Raw genomic sequence first — 20,569 nt, 5'->3', positions numbered from 1 at the left:
CTTTCCACGAAACCCCATCATGGAGCATTTAATTCGCTACCATCGTACCCTACGATACGATAAAAAAAATCCCCCTCGACGGCCAACGCGCTTCTACCGTACGCAGTGTGTTTGGAGAATTGATAGTAACCTTTTACTGTTTCCCTCCACCATTCCCACCACTAACAGTTCGATTTATATCCCAATCTTGAGCGACACTTGGCGACAGATCCGTTGCACTTGGGCGACGGACGGACGGGCACAGGTATCGCTAAGCTTCCCGTTAGCGCCGTACCGCGACGGCGCTGTTTGATGGGCTTGGCCGTGGCCGTCATTTCGCGTCATTCTGTGATTACATAGAGAGAGACACACGCACACACACATACACAACAAATTATGTTAACGACTTTTCTTCATGCACGACCGCTAATCCGGAGCATCGGAGCGCCATTCCACCGGGAAGGTATCGTTTTCCGCTCTTCCTTCCCCCCCCCCTCCCCCCCCAGTGGCCCTGCGCTGTGTTTGCTCAAGCGAGCCCGGCAGTCCGCGGCGGGAAGAGTTTCACTTTTGTTTCGCGCAGGGCAGGCGGAACCGTTCCTTGCCTCGCCGGATTTTGTCATACCGAAATTGTGTGTGCGCTAGGGGCAAATGGATACCCAATTTACTGCCACAGGCTTTTGCGCAGGCTTTCGCCCTGCTTGCACGATCGGAAGCACAGCGATCACTCATACACTTTTGATTAGCCGCAGCAACGAAATTGAAACGATATTAAAAACGTACAAAAGCGAAAAGGTAAAATAAGATAGAGAGAGAAAAAAACAAACCACACAATGGTAAAATTAACAACATGATTAGTCCTCAAGCGCAGGGAGCTGGGGCAGGGAGAGAAAGTTCCTTCCAGTTGCTCCTTCCAATAATGCCCGCCAGCTCCCACCAGCCAGGGGTTTTAAAGGAAGGAACCAACAAGGGGAAATGCATACCGGCTGCACCAGTCTCGGGCACTGTGGTCTGATTAAATTCCCATTATTAGATATTGAGATTATCGCCACCGCTAGATCAAGTGCTAGATCGGATCAGCAACCACCACCAGCTATTTGTTTGCAACAATCATCGTCGGGAGATGAATGGTTGAGATGAAAAGTGAAAATTAGTCACACTTTAAACACAATAAGCTATACCTTTACCTCCCTTAGAATGAGTTCACGCGTCCCTACAAACCGGCTTAGACTGGGTGCGTAAGCTTTATTACATTTTCATCAACCTACTTTCCTCGTTTTGGAGGCTAACGAATTTATCACAACCATCAAACCCGTTTTTATATGAAGCCATTATCACGATACTGGTGCTTTATCTGGTGCAGGAGAATGTGGATGCATTTTTAATTAAAAAAAAGCTATTCCACCCCAAGGCGCACCTTGATTGCAACGACCGAAGCGGGGTTCGGACCCGAATTCCTCCAAATCGATACTAATGACTGAAGCGTGTCCATCCGCAAGCCGCTGTACAGTTATCAAGCGATAATGGACGCAGTCTAGCGGTCCGCTGTAATCGTATCGTATGGTTACAACGGTTTTTGTACGATCTATCGATCGAACGAGCGATCGGTCGAACCGAACGATAAGTGGACGAAGCTAATAGTTCTCCAACTGGCTAATAGTTTTCAGCCGATTTTCTTCGCTCAATAATCGCAGCTTCTGGGCGAGCAAGATTGAATTGAGGAACAGACCGAGGTGATTTTGAGGGAGAATTCTGTGGGTGTTGTGTGATTGTCTGCTAGAATGTTTATTCGCAGCATCATATCGTTTTTTCAAGATTTGTTTTTAAGCTATCTTTTTCTATATTCCGATCAGTCCATCAGACTTCGTCACCCTCGTGGTGAGATCAATCGGTAGCCACCATTATTAGAGCACCCAGAAAATGGATCGCCGCTATCAACAAATGCATGGCACGTGTCCTACTTTTCGATTTTCCGATAACACTCCCGTTTCGAGTCCGTTTGCGATGTTCTCGTTTCCCTTCTCTTCTCAGCTGGACACATGGCTTAGTATCCCAACTATTACACAGCACGGGATAAAGGCCACGCACACACACACACACAAGCGCGCTCGCGTGCTCCAAAGATGGAAGTGAATTAACATACTTTCCTGAGGCCCCGGCGCGTCCATCCATTGGTGGCAGGGATCTACTTTTGCCTTCCTGCCGGCCGTCATAATTAACGTCGAAATTTTGTGTTTCAAATGCTCCACACGCTTTCGCTCGAATCGCGAATGCGAAAATCGAACCCGTTCTAGGCTTCTGATTTCAGCTGCCGGGCTGGGTGGCCGGCTACCGGTTCGGTAATTCACTCGCTGGCCCGTTTTTAATTTCTATTGCCAATATAACTGCGCGTACCCGAGGGAAGGAGGAATAAAAACAATGTATAACCGGTGAAAACGACAGCCACACATTAGAGTGTTCCAGCCTGCCCCCCACACAAGCTTATTGAAAGCGGGCCAAATTTTACGGTACCCATTTTTTTTTGTAAGCCAACGGACTCCCTGGACCCGCACGGGCACGGAGTTCAACTGGACAACAGGAAAGCATTCCCTTTTACGCGAGGTGTGTAAAAACCATTCAAGACACACGCACAAAAAAATTGTTTTTTTTTTAATTCAAAATCCATGTACGTTGGCCTAGTGTACAAAGCTTTTTAAACAAAACAAGAATTGCAGCAAGAAACAATAACGTCATCGTTTTCTGTTCATGCGTCTATCAAACTCTTCATTTTCTCCCAAGCGCGGGTTGATCCTACACGTGGAGCGGGCGCTTGGCGCGATCAACCGAACGACCGTATGGCTATGTGTGTGTGTGTGTGGCCAGTGTTTACCGATTTCAAGCCATTGGATACAGCATCTAACAATGTTACGGTAAATTAGATCGACGCTCGCTGGAACGATCGCTGGGTTTGGGCATGAGCGCGTCTCGCAAAAGGTGGGAAAGATCATCCCGCTGTGCGGAATCATCGTGCAGCATAACAAGCGTACCTGGGCCGATCGACAAGCGACAAGGCAACAGGAAACAAGATGTTACGTTCGAGTAATAAGCCAGGAACAACAGCCCATTAGTCTTGCTGCTGGAGCATTCGGACAAAATCAATCACAGTTCGATCGGTCGATCGCGAAAAAACAAACCCCGTTTGTTGCACTAGAACAAATAGTGGGTCTAGCGCGCCGTCTGCATTCTTTACCATGCTCAATTAAGGGGTTCTCATCGTCCGGCTGGCTCATCATTACGCGCATACAGCGGGGAAGATTCTTCCGTAGCGCCGTAGCTGCGTATTAGAAGAAATTAAATTAGACGTTGCCAATGGTGCTAATCAGGTTAACGGTCGACATCTTTTCGTGTTTGAACTGTAGCTGGCAAAGCTGTTTTTTGTGCGAATCAGTGATCAAATTTATTTTCAAATCATCTTCAAGGTTGTGGGCAAAAAAACGGACAAATTTCAGCATCAAACGGGTTTTATTTTATCGATTTTTTTTTTTTTTTTCGATTACTTTCACTTGTCATATTTTGCTGCAAGCGTACACGAAAGAGTGTGTCATCAAATTTGTGCTCGGTAACAAACAACGAACCGGTCAGGAACAAAGCTACACAGCGCCTAATACTACCTCAATCTGGTAACTTGCGCGATTGGCAGGACCGGGGCAGGACCATCCACACGACGGCATTCCACACACACACACCTAGGCCCAACGGAACTACGCGAAACCGTGCTGCTTCATCAGCTGGGCGGCCACAATAAGCACAAACGACGAAACGATAAATACCGACCCGGGGATCGAGCAGCGCACGTACGAATCCGGATCACGCCCGTCGCCGATCAGCTTCACCGGGTCGCTATCCGACACGGAATCGAAGTTTAAACACCGATCGACAGCCATTTTCCAACGGCGGAACTTCATATCCCTTTCTGTGGGGGAGCGAAAAAGAGCGAAACGTTAACAAATCGTTCGCATTGCATCTCAACGCTAAGCAGTGTGTGTGTATAAGAACTTACGACTAGAATTAAACGCGGTACTGAACAAATCAATCGGTGGCACACAGTTCTGGCGAAACTGATCGATGGACAGTATTTCGGTGGCCAGCCCGGCGGCTAGCATTGCCCCGAGGCAGGCCGGTGTCGATGTTTGCGGCCGCTCCACCAGCACCCCGTTCAGATCCGATAGCAGCTGCACCAGCGCCCGCTGTTCGCTGAGATCGCCCCCGACGGTAAGCTTTGCCAGCCGGGGCCACGTGGGACAATCCTTGGCGAGCGATTCCAACACTTCGCGCACCTGGTGGCAGATTGCTTCGTGGGCGGCGGCCAGAATCTGCTGCGGCGTCGTTTGCAGCGTTATGCCGAACATCATGCCCCGCGCTTTGTACCGCCAGTACGGCGTATAATATCCACTGAATGCAGGTACGAAAATGACACCACCCCGTTGGCCGCCGCCGCCGCCGGCGAGCGTCTTCGTCTCGCCGTACGGCGGAACCGGGGAACTGACGGCCGAGCAGAACGAAGCCATCAGCTGAGTATTGGCAGGGCCGTCGGGAAACAGTGCGCTGGCGCTGCTGTTCATCGCGTCGGATGCGACCGGGTCCAGGGCGAGCGTACGCTTTAGCCAACCGATCGAAGAACCGGCATGGGCGATCGCACCCTCCAGTGCGTAGTGCGGGTCGGCACGGGGCCCAAGCTGAAACGCCACGGTCGAAAGCAGCCCATGGTCGGAATCAATGATTTCTCGAGCAGTGTTAAACAGCACGAACATGCCTTCGTCGATGGTGCAGTTGGCTTGCCCTGCGCCCAGACACATTTGCCCGAGCAGGGCAGCCTGCTGATCGCCCAGGCACTGCAAAAGAAGGCAAAAGCAATGAGCAAACGGAAACGGTGCTAATATAGTAAAAAAAAACCCTTAACCATACACTTGCGATCGGCGTCCCGCTCAACGGGCCCTCGTTAATGTATCCGTACACCTCCGAGCAGCTTCGAATCTCCGGCAGAATGTTGCTTGGAATGCGAAAGAATCGACACAGCCTTTCGTCCCACACGCGGCGCTCCAGGTTCATCAGCATCGTCCGCGAAGCGTTCGTCACGTCCGTCACGTGAATGCCGGCCTCGACGCCCCCCGTCAGCATCCAGATGATCCAGCTGTCCAGCGTGCCGAACGCGGCCCGCCCTTCGTCCATCGCCTGCTGCACCCCGTCGACGTGCTCCATCATCCAGCGTATTTTAACCGCACTGAAGCAGTTGCTCACCGTCAGCCCGCACACCGACTTGAGGTAGTGCTTCTTGCCCCGCACACGCTGCAGGATGCTTCCGACCACGCTCGAGGTGCGCGTGTCGCACCAGCCGATCGCATTGCACAGCGGTTCGCCCGTGGTGCGGTCCCACAACACCGTCGTCTCGCGCTGATTGCACACCCCTACCGCCACAATGTCGTGCGGGTTGATGTCCAGTATGATCAGATTCTGTACCGCCGTCTCCAGGCACACGCGTGCCGTCGCCCACAGGGCCAACGGTTCAAACTCGACCCACCCGGCCTGGGGCGACAACGGTTCGAGCGACGATTCGTGGCACGTGAGCACCTCCGCATTTCTGGTTGCGTAAATCTGCGCGTAAGGAAAAGGAGTTTTAGATGAAAATCAATACGCGACGCCACACTTATCCTTGAACTGGGGCGCCCGAAAGGATGCTCGGGTGTGGGGTAAGGACATCAGCTTACCAAACACTTGCAGCTCGTGTGGCCGACGTACAGCACGGCTATCAGCGAGCCGAACTTGCTCCGATGCCCACCGTTTCCGTTCATCGTGCAGTGCACCGGGGAGCAGATGGGGTAGTTGTAAAAATTATGGTTTTACATTACAGCACGTTTAAAAAAAAACCAGCGTCCACGGGTACGGGGAAAAGTACGTGCAGCACAAAATGCACACAGCTGATTTTGTTATGCGATGCCACTGACAGCTGCGTGACAGCCGTTGGTTTTCGCCCGCCCAGTTATGCAAACGGGCGAAAATGGCCTGCTGCTGTCATAACAAACCCGCAAACAAAAAGAAAGTGCATGCGATTCCACGGCTTTCGGGGAGAAGGGATAACAACGACGAGCGCATCCCACCCATAAGCGTAAATATAATCCGTCCGATTACAAAACCAGCCTATTTTCAACATTCCTTATCCCCACCGTGCTTCCTGCATCGGGCGCGCTTTTCAGTACTGCGTAAATTGTGGGCACCGTACGCTAGCAAAGTATGGTCAAGCATCATCCCGACCAATTCTGAAACGTGACCGTGCTTTTCCCGACTGAATCGCCTCAGACCAACGAAAAAGAAAGCAGTGCAAATACGTCCACCATGGCCGCGATAGCACTACGTATGGCCCGCTGGTCGTCGCTAGGTGCGCTAAAGGTACCGAAATCCACTTCCGTGAAGCTGTTCAACATAGCACCACGGTACCTGTCGTCGTCGTATGGTGCATTGGGCAGATACGCAGCCTCTGGTGCATTGTATCACAACAACGATCGATATCGAACGAAACAGCAGCAACCGTGTCACATATGGAGTACATGTGTCCCCCCAAACGGGTTGCTGGTACGCTCCTTCACCAATGGCGACTCACTGCGGCGGCAGAAAGATCCGAAGAACGACCAGCAGCAGGAAAGCGTCGACCCACTGGCCGACCCAGCCACGCCGGAGAAGCTTGGTCTTTTTGCGCGGTTCAAGAAGATGTACAAGGAGTACTGGTACGTGCTCGTACCGGTGCACTGTCTCACGTCGGTAATGTGGTTCGGTGGTTTCTATTACGCCTCGACCAGTGGCGTCGACGTGATCGCAATCCTGGAATCGCTCGGCGTGTCCGAGAAGCTGATCAACCCGGTGCGCGACTCCAGCCTGGGGCACATTGCCATCGCCTACCTGCTGTACAAAATAGCTACCCCGGCGCGGTACACCGTTACGCTGGGTAAGCGTTACTACACGTGCTGCACAGCTACAAGAAGCCTCTTTTACTGAATTATTTCTTTTCACCCACCCAACAGGCGGCACAACCATTTCGATCAAATACCTCGAACAGTGGGGCTACATCAAGCCGATACCCTCAAAGGCACGGCTGGTGCAGATGTACAAAGACAAGAAGGAAAACATCCAGGAGAAGATAGCGGAAAAGAAGCAAGACTTTCAGGACCGCAAACAGCAGCTGACCGAGAAGAAAAACAATCTGATGAGCGATTTAAAGATGAAGGACAAGGACGGCAAATCCTCCTCGACAACGACCGCGGCCAGCAGCGTGACGCATGACAAATAGCGTATAGCAATAGCGGAGAGCCGATGAGGTTCATGCGGGTGTGGGGCTATCCCTGTTTCGGGCCGTTTTACCAACACTGCTGCTTCTAAAGCGTGGGTTGTTGCTGGAAGATCGCTTATCGCTTGGGTAGCGCTTAGCGGCGGAACGGTCTTTAGGCTTTAGGGTGATTGAAAAAAAACGAGTGCTAATATAATGTTGTTAAAGTTATGCTCCCAAAGCGTTGTTTCCCCCAAAAAGGCACGGAAAGAACCAACACGCCAACCACACGTCCAGTTATCATCAATTCGTTCGGTATATTTTAACTGTGTGTCTGCACCCTCCTTCTCCTTTTCCATGCCTAGATTCTGCGTTACTTCACATTCGGATACAATGGTCAATATTGTGTTGTGGTTGTTTCACTTAATTTTACTACGCGCCGCTGCAGTAAGTGCAGCAGCTGCTTGCGAACGCGCATAGGTGTGTAGGGGGATGGAGCCGCCGCCGCCGCCGTCGTCTTCTGCATGGAGTTCAGATAACATAAAACACGTTCCTCGCGAAAGTCCAGCGCTTCCGGCACGCAATGGCGTGTGGGGACGCGGGGACACGCGGACTGATACTGTGGTGTATGTTAACGAGTATTAAAACTATCGTATCACACACGGTAAAACACTTGGCCAGTGGAATGGGGGCACCACAGGTTTGTTGGATAGCGCAGGCGAAATCGCGAAAAATGGTTTGATATTATACGAGTCGTACTCCGTTCCGAGCCCTTTTGCTTGTCTCCGTTCGCGCCATCCCGGGCGGCAGAGTGGATTCTATGAAGATTGGGGTGAGGGGAAGTACTGCGGTTATATGGTGGTGGGCTTTTTTTTGTTTACTTCTGCTGACGGATATCGCACCAACCGCTCTAGCGCATCCGGTAGTGATTCTTTTCGTCCACCTGGGACAGCTCGCCCTTAAAGTGCAGATCGATGGTAAAGTCCAGATCCCTGTTGTTGCGCACGTTCGGCTTCATCTTGAACGTGCCCTGAATCTCCTCCCCCTTCTTCACCGTCAGATAGTCGTCGAAGTAAAACACCGTCTGCTTCCAGTGCGTGTACGGGGCGTCCGGGGCGGTGCTGAAGGCGAGCCGCTTGTGGCACTTGGTGAACTCCACGTTGAAGTACGTCACCAGCGCCTGGACGAAGTCGTTGCGCCGCACCGTCAGATAGAAGGGCGACTCGAACTCCAGGTCCTCCTTCTTCACCGTGTACAGGTCGATCTCCTTCACCATGTACGAGCTCGTGACGACCTGCTTGGGGTCCACCACGTCCACCAGCGGTTCGCTGATCGCCACCTTGCGGATCGAGCTCATGTTGAACCCGTACACATCGTCCCACCAGTTGATCTTCTCGTCCTTGTACTGCCGGTCCTCGATCGCGGTCACGAACAGCGTACACCGGTCCGGGAACATCATGCCCGTGTCCTTCTTCAGCCACTTGTCGCGCGCGTATATGACCGTGTCCAGCATCGACTCGTAGAACAGACAGTAGCCCATCCACTCGGAAATGATGATATCGACCTGCTCGTACCCGGCCGGCAGTGTCACCTCCTCCACCTTGCCCTTGACCAGCGTGATCGTCTCCTGCAGGTTGTTCGCCTCGATGATCTTCTGTGCGTAGTCGATGATGTTCGAGCACTCGATCGCGATCACCTTCGCCGCGCCCGCCTTCGCCGCAAACATCGACAGGATGCCGGTACCGCACCCGATGTCCAGCACGACCTTCCCCTTGAACAGATGCTTGTTGTGGTACATCGAGTTCCGGTACGACAGCGTGCGCACCTCGTCCTTCAGCATCTCCTCGTGGATGCCAAAGTGTGCGTACGAGTCGAAGTAGTAGTCACGCGACGTCATGTCCTCTGCGTTGGTGGCCAGGTCGTTCCCGTTGCCGTTCACTGTGTTCGGGCTTGCTGCGCCCGTTGTTGCCGGTCCGGTCGACTCCACGGACTCCATCGGCACGTCGGTACTCGTACTAGCCTGCAATGTGGATCACACGCAAAACGCGCACGAGGGAGGGAAAGAAAAAGAGAGAGGGAGAGAGAGCGCAAAATGTAGCGAGCGCAGAACAAGACACAACAATCTTCTTCCCCGTGAACCCACATAACCTCAACACGCGGGCAGCGAATATGCTCAACCCCTGCCTCCCCTCCCCACCCGTCACCCGGCACTTACCATACTTTGCAACTTGAAAACGGTGTGTGAAATACTATTTAATTATGCAAGCGTGAGTTTTGCACTCCAACTGGACACACTTTACCCGGGGCAGGGCTCGACCAAGGCTCTATCTCGCACAAAGACTTTTTATTCACACATGCACACACGGAAAATGGTGGCACTGTCTCGGGGATGAGGACCGGAATCGATTGTTCCCCTTGGCTGCTATTTACAACTATCTATGCAAAACGCTCTCCGCGGCTTGCTGTAAAACACTTTCCACGCGAATTTGATACAAATTCGTGGCACGCTTTTGCACGCTTGCTGTGTTCACGAGATGCTTACAGTACTAATTGCTAGCTCTTTTTGTTTGGGCAGCGGAAAGCATCTCACGAGGAACACCGAATCGGAGAACAAGCTTCATGCATGCTTTGAGTTTTAGCGGTCTCTACCCAAACAGCAAAACCCAGACAGCGCAGTCAGTTAACCACCAGAAGCATGTGCTTATGTGATGGCTCGAGCGCCATCTGTTGTATTTCGGAGGTACTTTCGATGCGCATGGTTTGAAAAATAATCTTGTAAAAGAATCAAAAAGGATAATTAAACATAGCAAAACTAATGAAAACAACTACTTTAACCAATTTTTATTTTGTATTATTTGTCAAATTAATAAATAAATAGACACGTGGAATCAATTTGAAGTGACAATTTAATAACTTAACTACAAAACACAATGCTTTGCGTGAGCCCGTTCCTCTTTGCCCGATATTTCTGTTCTTAAATGTTGTTTGGGAGCGCATACAGCATAATATGTAAATTCTTCAACCTAACCCAATCCAGCTTGTCACATGCTGAGCAGCATATTTTGCATCATAAAATACAAAAACATAAATTCAGTGCGTTCGTTGGGTTGAAGACCGTTATTTGCATACTTTCCTCGTGTAGCCCAGCGAACACACACACACATACACACATGGACAAAGACACGCGCCCTTCCCCTTCCAAAGATGCACACCACCTCATCTGTTTTGACAGATTCCAACAGCAATCTTTCCCAATCGCGGATGGCATATATGCCCCCCTACTGTTTGCCTATCGCGATGTGCGCTTTCTACGTCCTTCTCCGTAAGCATACACACCACGCACACTCGCATGCCTGTGTGTTCCCCCGCCACTGGTGCGCTATGTAGGAAAAAAGAAAGCATCGGTCCCGATACAGGAATTCCATTCATCGATCAAGCAGGTTGGCGGGTCATCCCTTTGGGATCTGCGATACATCGTATCTGTGTAGCGAGCACACCAGACTTCAACGCGTACCTTTCCTCGAGTGTCGCGTGAACCCCGAAAGGGCGCGATCGCAGCTGGTGTGCCCTGTTGGAAGCGAACAAATCGATCGATCGTCGTGTGCAAACGATGTGTAAACAAAAGTGATGAGGTGGACTGCAAATTAGAGCGGTTATCATTTGGCGAGGCAAAAGAAAGTGAGCGAACACTCGTGGAAGGAAGAAAGTTGGTTACTTCCCATCATTCCCCATCATCGTTAGCATCGCAGCATGGCGTTTCTAGCATCGTTACTGCTGTTCCTGGGCGGACTGCTGCTGGTACGGCTGGTGCAGCTGCTCGTTTCAGTGCGCCGTGGCCAGAATGGCACCGGCGTGCCGCCCCGCACCACACCCGCCCGCACGATGATTGTGATGGGATCGGGTGGGCACACGGCCGAAATGTTGCGCATTGTCGAGCGCCTGGACGGGGAGCGCTACTCTCCGCGGCAGTACGTGATCGCCAGTACGGACAAAACCAGCGTCGTGAAAGTAATCGAGAGCGAGGTACGGCGGCAGCCCGACACGCAGAAGCAAACGTACGAAATTGTCACGATTCCGCGCAGCCGGGCTGTACACCAGAGCTACCTCAGTTCCGTGGCGACGACCGTGCTGTCCCTGCTGAGCTGCGTGCCGATCGTGCTGAAGGCCCGTCCGGAGCTAATCCTCACCAACGGTCCCGGCACCTGTGTGCCCGTGTGTCTGGTCGCGTTTCTGGCCCGCCTCCTCTTCCTCAACACCAAATGTCGAATAGTGTTCGTCGAAAGCTTCTGTCGCGTGCGCAGCCTTTCGCTGAGCGGTCGCATCCTGCTCTACATCGTGGACATGTTTGTGGTGCAGTGGCCGGAGCTGCTCGAGCGGACGGCTACCACGCGGCAAGACGTGCGTTGCTTTGGGCGATTGTAACGCCTCTCCACAGCGAGCCCAGTTACGAAGCAACAGGTGCACGATCGGCTTAACTTAATCATTACTAAAATGTTCACAAAGGGTACCAATGAGCACAATATAACAGGTTTAACGGATTAATGCACGTGCGCTCCTCGATTCTCCCAGAAAGAAATTCGCCAAATTGAACCGAACCAGTACCGTTTTCCAATTGCAACATGCTCCGATACTTAAATATCGTTTTATTTACCAAATGTATATTTGTTTTAGAATCTAGCACCACCCATTTTGGCGTACTCAGGAATAGACCGGCATACCGTTCGCGTCGTAACTGGTCTTCATTTTTTGAAATGCAAAAAACAGATAAAGTGCTGCAAAAAGACAACAGAAGGATGCGCGATTAGCAAATGCACTCCGTTCGGGGTGGGCACCAACGTTCCAACACTTACTTGCTGCTTCCCACTCTTTCTGCGAAAGCGTCCCCACGCGGAACTGATGTCGGTTGGACATCTGCCGGCCGTACTCCTCCGCATGCTGATACTGTTCCGGCTCTTTCCGCTGGTCGTCCTCGTTGAACCGGCCGTACGGTGGTGGGTACATTTCAAGCGCCTGCATCTTCTCCAGCAGTCCCTGCTTCCGGCTGCTGTTTTCGTCAAACACTTCCTCGAACCGTTTCCGCTCCACCAGCCGCAAACCGTGCTTCAGCGCCAGCTTTTCGAACGTGGGAAAGTGGACCAGAAACTCGGGACAGTCCACCACCTCATCGAGCTGAAAGTTGTACTTGGCCCCGAACAGCGGCGGATTGCCCGTATCGCACAGGAACTGGATGCGGTAGATATCGTTGCCGAATGTGTCCGACATGGCCCTTCGCTGCCGCTTCATGATTTCGTTCGCGTCCGGCATCGTGCCGATGAAGTAGAAGCCCTCCTCCAGGCATTCGGCCGCGTTCTTAAACATACAGTCCGCCTGTTTGAACGACTCGAACGAGTAGTGGAACGCAAACTGGCAGCTCACCAGGTGCAGCTTGATCGAGGGATCGCGGTACTTGGTGCGGAGCTGCTGCAGGGTCGCATCGGCCGCGAAAAACTCCACCTTCGGCCGGCGCTGACTGTCCCGCGACCATTGGTCCATTGTGTTGAAGCGATTCTCGCACTGCTCCAGGCTGACCTGCGCAATGTCCGTGCAGATCAGGTGCGTCACGTTCGCGTTAGCCCATTTGATCAGATCGCCGCCCTTCCCGCAGCACATATCCAGCACCCGGAACGGTGAGCCGAGCGGTGTCCTGCCCTTCACCAGCGTGGTGTACTTGTCTATGACCACACTTTTGATCCAGTTGTTGAAGTTGCGCATAAAGTAGATGTTCGACTTTTTCCGAGCGACCAGTCCACGATCCTCCAGCTTGTTGTAATGTGACGCCACGATCGCACTATGTTTCTTTTCTCCATTTTCGCCCCCTTCCTGCTGCGTTTGTTCCTCCGTATCTGTGGTCTGCGTCGGGGCGGTACTGCTTTCTTCCGAGTCCGACATTATTGGTATACTTGCAAAACTACGATAATAGAAAATGAACTGTGCTCAACTCCTGCGTTTCTCCGTTCCTTTGGTTGGAGTTCGGCGAGTGTGTTTTTTTTTAACTTGTGTTTTCGTTTGACATCAGAACTTTGACGTTTGGGCATTTTGACGCACATCAAACGTCACTTTTGTTGCGAGCCGAAGCGGACCGCATAGAAAATAAAACCGCCTAAACGTTGAGGCCAAATGAGCTGAAACTGTTAAAAATACTGATTTTAACGTACCAAAACTGCACGGTAAGTGTTGTACTACCGCATTTGAAGGTGCTCTCCTCGAAAACGATGTGGTTACTCACCGATTATTTGTTTACATTCCCATACAGCTTGCGGTCGAATGTTTGTGCCGGATTTGGAGGTTATGGTGAATTGGTAAGCGGAAGCACGGAAAGTTTGTTTTTCATACCCATCCCAGCAGCGCAGCGGAACGATCGAAGATGGATTTTAACGCACTGTTGCAGCAAGCCCAAAAGCTGACCCATGAAACGCAAGTTTCCGATGATTTGCCGCGCGTCGAGCGCACCTTGCCGCAGGTGCTGCAAGCAACGCAGGAACTGCACTCGCGCGTAACGCAAACGGGCGCTCAGGACATGCAGGCGTAAGTAGTGGGAATGTTGCCATTGGTGTTTGCTTCTAACGACCTATACCAATCCTTCCAACAGCCACATCCTGCTAGGATCGAATGGGATTGATTTGCCAAAAATATCGCAAAAGCTGGAAACGCTCAGTTCGCGCAAAACCTTCGAGCCGCTGGATCCCATCGCTACGACGGACGTACAGAATTTCCTACGCAACGAGAAGGAAAATGCTATCCTCGCTGTGATTGAGGAGGTGCACAAGAATGTAGGTACCCGTGAAACGTGAGTTCGGATTGTCTAGAAACGCTAACGTGCTGTTCGCATTTCAGTCCTACCTGTCCGCTGAAACGCAGAAATGGGACCACATGATGAACGACTGGAAGCAGGAAAAGGTCAAGCTAATGAATGCGTTGATCGGTCCATCGCAGAGCTGGATTGACATCCGCAAGGGACCGGAGCAGACCATCCTGAACGAAACCACGTTCGGTGGCCGATCTTCACTGAACAGCCAGGAGATGGCGTACGCCCGAGAAGTGCACGAGTACAACAAGCTGGTGTGTGAGGGGGCCATGCGTCCGTCGCTAATACAACGCTTTGCCCAGGTGGCGGAAAGTTTCAATGATTCGGTGAGTGCAACTCCATCCTACCTGCTTCGATAAGCCCCCCCCCCCCCCCCCCCAGCAGCGGATAATTGAATTTCTTCTTCAACTTGTAGCGTGTGAACGATGTATGGGAGGTGATGAAGTACATGACGAACGTAACGCCCATCCCTCGCAGCCAGGATCCGATGAAAGTGCGTTGCTCGCAGCATCTGTTCATCAACCAAGCGAAACGCTACCTCGAGAATCGCTACAAGATTTTCATGCAAACCGTCATCTCGGAGCATCTGCGTGAAGCACGCCGTGGTGGCATACCGAGTGTGCTCAATTTGGTCGGCTCGTTCGTTGGGCTGAAGTTGGCCACCCACGGCCTCAACTCGTCCTTTATCGGTCTGCAGGACGGGCAGGTGGATGGCAAGCCGCTGTGGCCGATGGTGTACTACTGTCTGCGCTGCGGAGACATCGCTTCCGCGCTGAAGTGCATGCAGATGGCGGGACAAGGGCACGAGGATTTGATTGCCGTGCTGGAGGAAAAGTGTCACAATCCGGAGCAGAAAACCAATCCCCGCCTGGAGCTGCAGATACGCATGCAGTACAAGCGGCAAATACGCAATGCGACCGACCCGTACAAAAGGGCCGTGTACTGCATCGTGGGCTGCTGCGACATCCAGGAACCGCACGCGGACATTGCCAAAACGACGGACGACTTTCTGTGGATCCAGCTGTCGCTGATCCGAACCGACGGCGATGACAGTGCCGAGCATCTGACCTGCTCCGGGCTGCAGAGCATGATCCTGGAACAGTACGGCGAGAAGCACTACAACGCGAACGAGCAGCCCCATCTGTACTTTCAGCTGCTGGCGCTCACTGGGCAGTACGAGGCCGGCATCGAGTTTTTGTCCCGCTTCGAGAAGTACCGGGTGCACGCCGTCCACATCGGGCTGGCGCTCAACGAGCTGCACATGATCGGTGGACCGCGCAATCTGCAGGAACCGCTGCTGTCGGTTGACTTTGAGGATCCACACCCGATGCGTCGGTTAAACATTGCCCGTCTGATAATGCTGTACGTGAAAAAGTTTGAAATCACCGACCCACCGGAAGCGTTGCACTATTTCTACTTTTTGCGCAATCTGAAGGACAGCGAGGGGCGCAATCTGTTCCTGGTCAGTGTGGCCGATCTTGCCATCGAGTGCCGGGACTTTGATCTGCTGTTTGGCCGCATGCAGCGCGACGGCATGCGTTCGCGTGGCTTGATCGACCAGTTCGAGACGGTGCACATCGACGCGCGCACCGTGTGCGAAATGGTTGCGGAGAAGTTCGTGAAGAAGGGCATGTTTGAGGATGCGATCAAGATGTTTGATCTAGCCTCTCAGCAGGAGCAGGCCCTGCGCTATACCTCCATACTGCTGTCCCAGGTGGTGCATCACGCCAACAAGGAAGGTTCGCTGCGGGAGCGCGTTCAACGGATGGCACACGAGTTCACCGAACGGTACACCGGGGCAGAGAAAAACTGCGACTCGCAGACGTGGTCCACGTTCAATCTGCTGAAGGAGTTGGCTGCGTTCTTCGATTACTACCACGGCAAAAACCATCAATCCGCGATGGACATTCTCGAACGCATCAAGCTGGTTCCACTGCGCATGTCCGATCTGGACGTGGCGGTGAACAACTTTAAGCGTTTGTCCGGTGAAGTGTGTAAAGTCATTCCCGACCTGCTGCTCGCTACGATGGACATTGCCTACACGAAGTACAAGACGATGAAGGGCAAGGATGTGGCCAAATTCGACGATCTTGGCAAAAAGAACGTAAGTAACCAAGTGTATTTTAAAAGCATATTACCGCAACATGTGTTAATAATGATTATTTTCTGTTCTGTCTTTAACACAAATACATACACATACACACACAGCAACTAAGCTATCTGCGCGAGCAAGCAAAGGCCCTGACCAACATGGCCGCGATGGTGCCGTACCGTATGCCCGGCGATACCAACAGTAGGCTCATTCAAACGGAAATCCTCATGCACTGAGGGCGCCCCCACTGCCTAAAACCCTTCTATCTTTTAAGCTAAACGTGTTCTTCGTACACTTACAATGCAAATCGAAAATAAATGCGTAAACCTGTTGGATAAAGTGACTCGTAACAACCTTCTGATGCGTGAGAAATCGGCAAACCTACTACGACGCTTAACCCGTGCCGGTGGTACTATTTCTGCAGACCCGTCACGCTGATACCCTTGCTCAGATCGTCGTATGCGCCTTCCTTGAACGCCTTGTAATCCAGCACCATATCCTTGAAGGCGAGAAAGTCGGTCAGCGTGTACAGCAGCTCGAAGATCTCCCCGTCGAGCTGCGTCTTTTTGTTCTCCAGCTCCATCGCAAACAGATCCATATCGAAGCAGCTCATCTTCCGGTTCAGATGTTCGACGATGTGCGCCTCGATCATGTTCGTATACTTTTGGTAGATCTCCGTGTAGATGATTTTGTTCTCTTCCCCCGGTTCAAACTCGTAGTAGTAGCACTCCATGAACTGATTGACCATCCGCTGGTGGTAAAAGCGTAGGGTAAATAAGGGAACCTATTTCACGTAGATTCACCTCTCCTCACCTGAAACTCTTCGCCGATTACTATGTCCTCGATGTGGCCGATCACAGTGTCGAAGTATTCGCTAGAATTTTGTCTTTTAATTATGTTTTCTTCAAAATTCATCTTTGTCCGGGCGTCATAGATGGTGGAGAAAAAAGCGTTTGCACAAAACAACGGTCGTCGTCATGTTTACCGTTGTTTATGCTTCTGGCACCATAGTTACCGGAAACTTGCAACAGGTGGATTACTACGGATTCAACATTTAGCAAATGCTTAATACTGAGTTTCTTTTTATGACCATAAATAATGTGAATAATTAAAATTAAATTAAATATATGTTCATACAATGCTTTCAAAAAGGAACATTTTAGTAAACGAACGATACGGTTAATTACAGTTCACGACACAAATACATCCTATTGGCGAACGAGCATTTCATAGTGAAGGAAGAATTTGAAAAGTGGAGCATGAATTGAACATTATTTTTGATTTAATTTTACAAAAACCTAACTTTGAATTTTCCAATGTTTCGAGACAAATATTTATTTAACATTATTAACAGTGTAGCTCAGTGCTGCTCAACCAGCGCCAACTGTCAAATCTGTCAAAACCGAGCGAAACGCATAACTGTCATCGCGTGTAATGTTTTTGTTTTGGATTTCGTGGAGGTTTGAATTTCATGCAATTTTCGTGCAAATCTTCAAAATAAAGAAAGACGGATCGTGCAAAGTGCAAACAAAACTGTGTACCGTGTGTGTGATGAACGCGTTTGGCCAATAAGTGTGCGCGATACGGTTACAACGGTAATGCAAATCCATCCTGCCTGCCGGCATTTGTCCCGTACTGTGCTTACGTGTTTGTTTCGTAGTGACCGCAGAGAAAGAACAAAACATTACTAGCCACCGGAATGTCGTGGTTGAAGCTCAACGACAGCCTGAACAAGGTCAAGGGATCCATCACCTCCTTTACGCAGGAAGTCTTTGCGGAAGGAATCATCGGCGAGGATGAGACAGACGAGAATCCTGCCCGAGAGCTAAGTGTCGCTCGTGAAAAAATCGACCAGCTTACCGACCTGTGCGCAACACAAGACCAAGAGGTAAACAATGTCCGTGCCAAAGGCTTTGGGGGTTTGGTCGCGAGCATTTCGATGTAAAGCAGTGGATTTAAGAAACACGAAACAATCTAGCTTGTAGTATTGTAGATCACACAACTCACAAGCAGGAAGCAGTTGCCTGGAAGACGCAATTTAAAATCAATCTTCTCGTTCCTCATTTCATGAGTTCCTCCGTCCTCTGTGTGCATTGTTTGCTGTTTTACAATGCACAAGCAAATAATTCTATAACTACACATGTTTAGCATTGCATCAGCAATAGCCTAGACGTATGCAATTTGATATATTTTGAAAATTAAAGTTTTCCCATGGTCATTGAGTCGATTCCTAATCAGACACTGCAATCCCTTGATGATATAGAACTGTGACAACACTATTATAACAGGGACAAATTCATGAATTCAATCCATCAAACAATTCATCAATCATTACGCAAACCAAGTGGCCACTTAGTGCACTTGGTCTGGAAGGTATCCTCTCTTATAGAGTCTAAAAGAACTCAAAAAAAGATCCACTCGAATGAATAACTTACTACTCAGTTAGCTCGATCCATCAATGATTGCTGCTCGCCTCCCTTGTCTGCCACCGATCTTTTGCCGTTAAATCAAGAATTCTCAAGTCCCTGTCGACTATGTTCTTCGTTCCTCGTTCTTTTGTTGGCTATGGTTACGTTCCATCGCTGCCTTCTTCCATCTTTGTCTGTACCCAATATCCGACAGATCCTTCTCAACCTGATCTATCTACCGCGATGCAACCTTCCACCTAACGTCGGGATTGTGTTTCGCTCATAAAAGCCTGCCTGCAGTGAGTATGACTACTGCATCTTCTACACATGCCCTAACCAACGTATCCTGCGGGCCTTTATCATTCACATTGCAGCTCATATGGAATATATTTAGAATATCCATATTGTTAGAGAAGAATATCAGGGATTTTCTTACCGGATTGATCAGTCTCTAGACAATTAATGGGACACAATACAAACACAAATGTCGATATCATTCTTCTTCTTCTGTTTGGCGTAACGTCCTATGCGATCATGCCAGCCTATACAGACTTTCGAAAATTAATCCATTACCACGAAGACGAATAGTCAATACTTGCTACGGGGGGACGACGGTCCATTCTAGGCTTGAACCCATGACAGGCATTTTATTGAGTCGTTCGAGTTGACGAGTACGATGGGACCGCCCCAAATACCGTCCATATCAATAAACATATTAAACAACAAAAATAACAAAATCTAAGTCAAGTTAGTTAGTTTAGTCTGGTATTTTAAAAAGAAGTTTCATTTTTTGTTTGTATAGTAAACTAAAATGTTCATACAAACGTAGCCTTCAAACATACAAACGGGTCCATAACTCCATCCAGAACGATGAAATAGGCAATAATTACACACTTCCCCAGCGAATGGTGTTCATTTGCAGTTAATTACCCTCGCAAACGATCGAGGGATAGTGAAAAGTGTCACCCACATGTCCGCTAGGCGCATCGAACGAACTGACCGGCTAGGTGGTAGCGCACCAAGCGGGCACCACAGATTGCAGCTGTGCAGCATCAACATCATGATCATCATTATCATCATCAGCAGCAGCAATACAACACAAACAATATTTCATAATTGCTTGCCCACACTGCTTGCCGGCCGTTTTGCCAAGTGCTCAAGGCCCTCCGCGTGCTGCACCGACCATCATGCGGCTCTACTATTCCTACTAGCTTCCGATGTCCGATGGTGTTTGTACACGCTAGTGTACTCCATCAGGTTCATCTCCGCCGTTAGATGTTGAAGTGTTTCAAACGGAACGTACCACGAACGCACTCCGTTTCTGACCTATCCGTTCTAGGCTGCCCCATACCCAAGCGCGGTTTTCCGCCAGGTACGAAGAGCCCATTTCCTTCCTAACTTTTCGCAGCGGCAATTACACGGCCCATGAAGCTCGCATTTGTGTACCGCCGGGCCACATGTGATACGCGGCTGCAAATCGGTTGTAAATATGATTAATAAGGCATGATGGAGCTCACGCGCTGGAGCCCGCAACGTTGCGCAACGAGCCGACCAGCTACACCGAGTATGGCGGTCGGGGGCCGTTGGTGGCCCGTTGCGGGCACGTCGGAAGCATCGATAATCGTCACCGGAATGGTCTTCCCGCTACTGCAGCCCGCTATATTGTTCTGCTCACGCGGCCAACGGCGGATGTGGACGATGATGATGATGATGGTTGACGTTTCAGTGCTGGTGCAATGTGGGTTTGGTGTGGGCCACGGACTATTATGGCAGGGCATTAGGCAGGGGGTAGGTGCGGGAAGAGCAACTAGAAAGTATACCACCCGCACCAGTCAAACTGTACGGTTCGGTTTGAGGTACTGGGTCAGGTTGAGGAGAAGTCTTATTTGCATGTTTTATTTTATCTTTTTTTATCACTTTTTGAATGCTGCCGTTATGGAAAAGTTTGTATTTTT

General features: G+C 50.6%; 8 protein-coding genes across 9 annotated transcripts in view; 4 read left to right on the top strand and 4 right to left on the bottom strand.

The window, feature by feature from the left end:
• Positions 1-3,458: 3,458 nt before the first annotated feature.
• Positions 3,459-5,940, bottom strand: LOC121588194 (glycerol kinase 3). The gene is made up of 4 exons (XM_041905876.1): positions 5,721-5,940; positions 4,921-5,607; positions 4,016-4,847; positions 3,459-3,928 (listed from the first exon to the last, which is right to left on the bottom strand). Exons 1-4 carry the CDS (start codon positions 5,802-5,804, stop codon positions 3,717-3,719), a joined length of 1,815 nt encoding a protein of 604 aa, XP_041761810.1. The 5' UTR covers positions 5,805-5,940; the 3' UTR covers positions 3,459-3,716.
• Positions 5,941-6,015: 75 nt separating this feature from the next.
• LOC121588196 (uncharacterized protein C18orf19 homolog A) lies at positions 6,016-7,501 on the top strand. Its single transcript, XM_041905878.1, has 3 exons — positions 6,016-6,118; positions 6,207-6,952; positions 7,029-7,501. The coding sequence occupies exons 2-3, from the start codon at positions 6,346-6,348 to the stop codon at positions 7,292-7,294; spliced, it is 873 nt and encodes a 290-aa protein (XP_041761812.1). The 5' UTR covers positions 6,016-6,118; positions 6,207-6,345; the 3' UTR covers positions 7,295-7,501.
• Positions 7,502-7,562: 61 nt separating this feature from the next.
• Positions 7,563-9,909, bottom strand: LOC121588195 (protein arginine N-methyltransferase 1). The gene is made up of 2 exons (XM_041905877.1): positions 9,486-9,909; positions 7,563-9,290 (listed from the first exon to the last, which is right to left on the bottom strand). Exons 1-2 carry the CDS (start codon positions 9,486-9,488, stop codon positions 8,181-8,183), a joined length of 1,113 nt encoding a protein of 370 aa, XP_041761811.1. The 5' UTR covers positions 9,489-9,909; the 3' UTR covers positions 7,563-8,180.
• Positions 9,910-10,517: 608 nt separating this feature from the next.
• On the top strand, positions 10,518-11,806 carry LOC121588607 (UDP-N-acetylglucosamine transferase subunit ALG14 homolog). Its single transcript, XM_041906727.1, has one exon. It carries the CDS (start codon positions 11,021-11,023, stop codon positions 11,690-11,692), a length of 672 nt encoding a protein of 223 aa, XP_041762661.1. The 5' UTR covers positions 10,518-11,020; the 3' UTR covers positions 11,693-11,806.
• Positions 11,807-11,874: 68 nt separating this feature from the next.
• Positions 11,875-13,341, bottom strand: LOC121588606 (mRNA cap guanine-N7 methyltransferase). The gene is made up of 2 exons (XM_041906725.1): positions 12,121-13,341; positions 11,875-12,042 (listed from the first exon to the last, which is right to left on the bottom strand). Exons 1-2 carry the CDS (start codon positions 13,196-13,198, stop codon positions 11,969-11,971), a joined length of 1,152 nt encoding a protein of 383 aa, XP_041762659.1. The 5' UTR covers positions 13,199-13,341; the 3' UTR covers positions 11,875-11,968.
• Positions 13,342-13,367: 26 nt separating this feature from the next.
• On the top strand, positions 13,368-16,545 carry LOC121588605 (nuclear pore complex protein Nup93-1). The gene is made up of 6 exons (XM_041906724.1): positions 13,368-13,476; positions 13,563-13,834; positions 13,899-14,079; positions 14,144-14,440; positions 14,530-16,218; positions 16,323-16,545. The coding sequence occupies exons 2-6, from the start codon at positions 13,674-13,676 to the stop codon at positions 16,440-16,442; spliced, it is 2,448 nt and encodes an 815-aa protein (XP_041762658.1). The 5' UTR covers positions 13,368-13,476; positions 13,563-13,673; the 3' UTR covers positions 16,443-16,545.
• LOC121588608 (ADP-ribosylation factor-like protein 2-binding protein) lies at positions 16,187-17,211 on the bottom strand. The gene is made up of 2 exons (XM_041906728.1): positions 17,020-17,211; positions 16,187-16,957 (listed from the first exon to the last, which is right to left on the bottom strand). Exons 1-2 carry the CDS (start codon positions 17,119-17,121, stop codon positions 16,619-16,621), a joined length of 441 nt encoding a protein of 146 aa, XP_041762662.1. The 5' UTR covers positions 17,122-17,211; the 3' UTR covers positions 16,187-16,618.
• A 413-nt stretch (positions 17,212-17,624) lies between these two features.
• Positions 17,625-20,569, top strand: part of LOC121603534 (thyroid receptor-interacting protein 11) — a 43,748-nt gene continuing 40,803 nt past the window's right edge. The window contains exons 1-2 of one of the 2 annotated variants that reach the window (XM_041932388.1): positions 17,625-17,801; positions 17,867-18,094. In XM_041932388.1, the coding sequence (XP_041788322.1) occupies positions 17,906-18,094 (189 nt within the window). In that variant the 5' untranslated portion in view covers positions 17,625-17,801; positions 17,867-17,905. Of the gene's footprint in view, positions 18,095-20,569 lie in introns of both variants that reach the window. The other variant, XM_041932387.1, reaches the window with a different exon arrangement.

This window comes from Anopheles merus, chromosome 2R (assembly GCF_017562075.2).
Source record: "Anopheles merus strain MAF chromosome 2R, AmerM5.1, whole genome shotgun sequence".
Taxonomy (NCBI): Eukaryota; Metazoa; Arthropoda; class Insecta; order Diptera; family Culicidae; genus Anopheles; species Anopheles merus.
The sequence above is the reverse complement of the archived record's forward strand: the minus strand, read 5'-3'. Positions and strand labels throughout refer to the sequence as shown.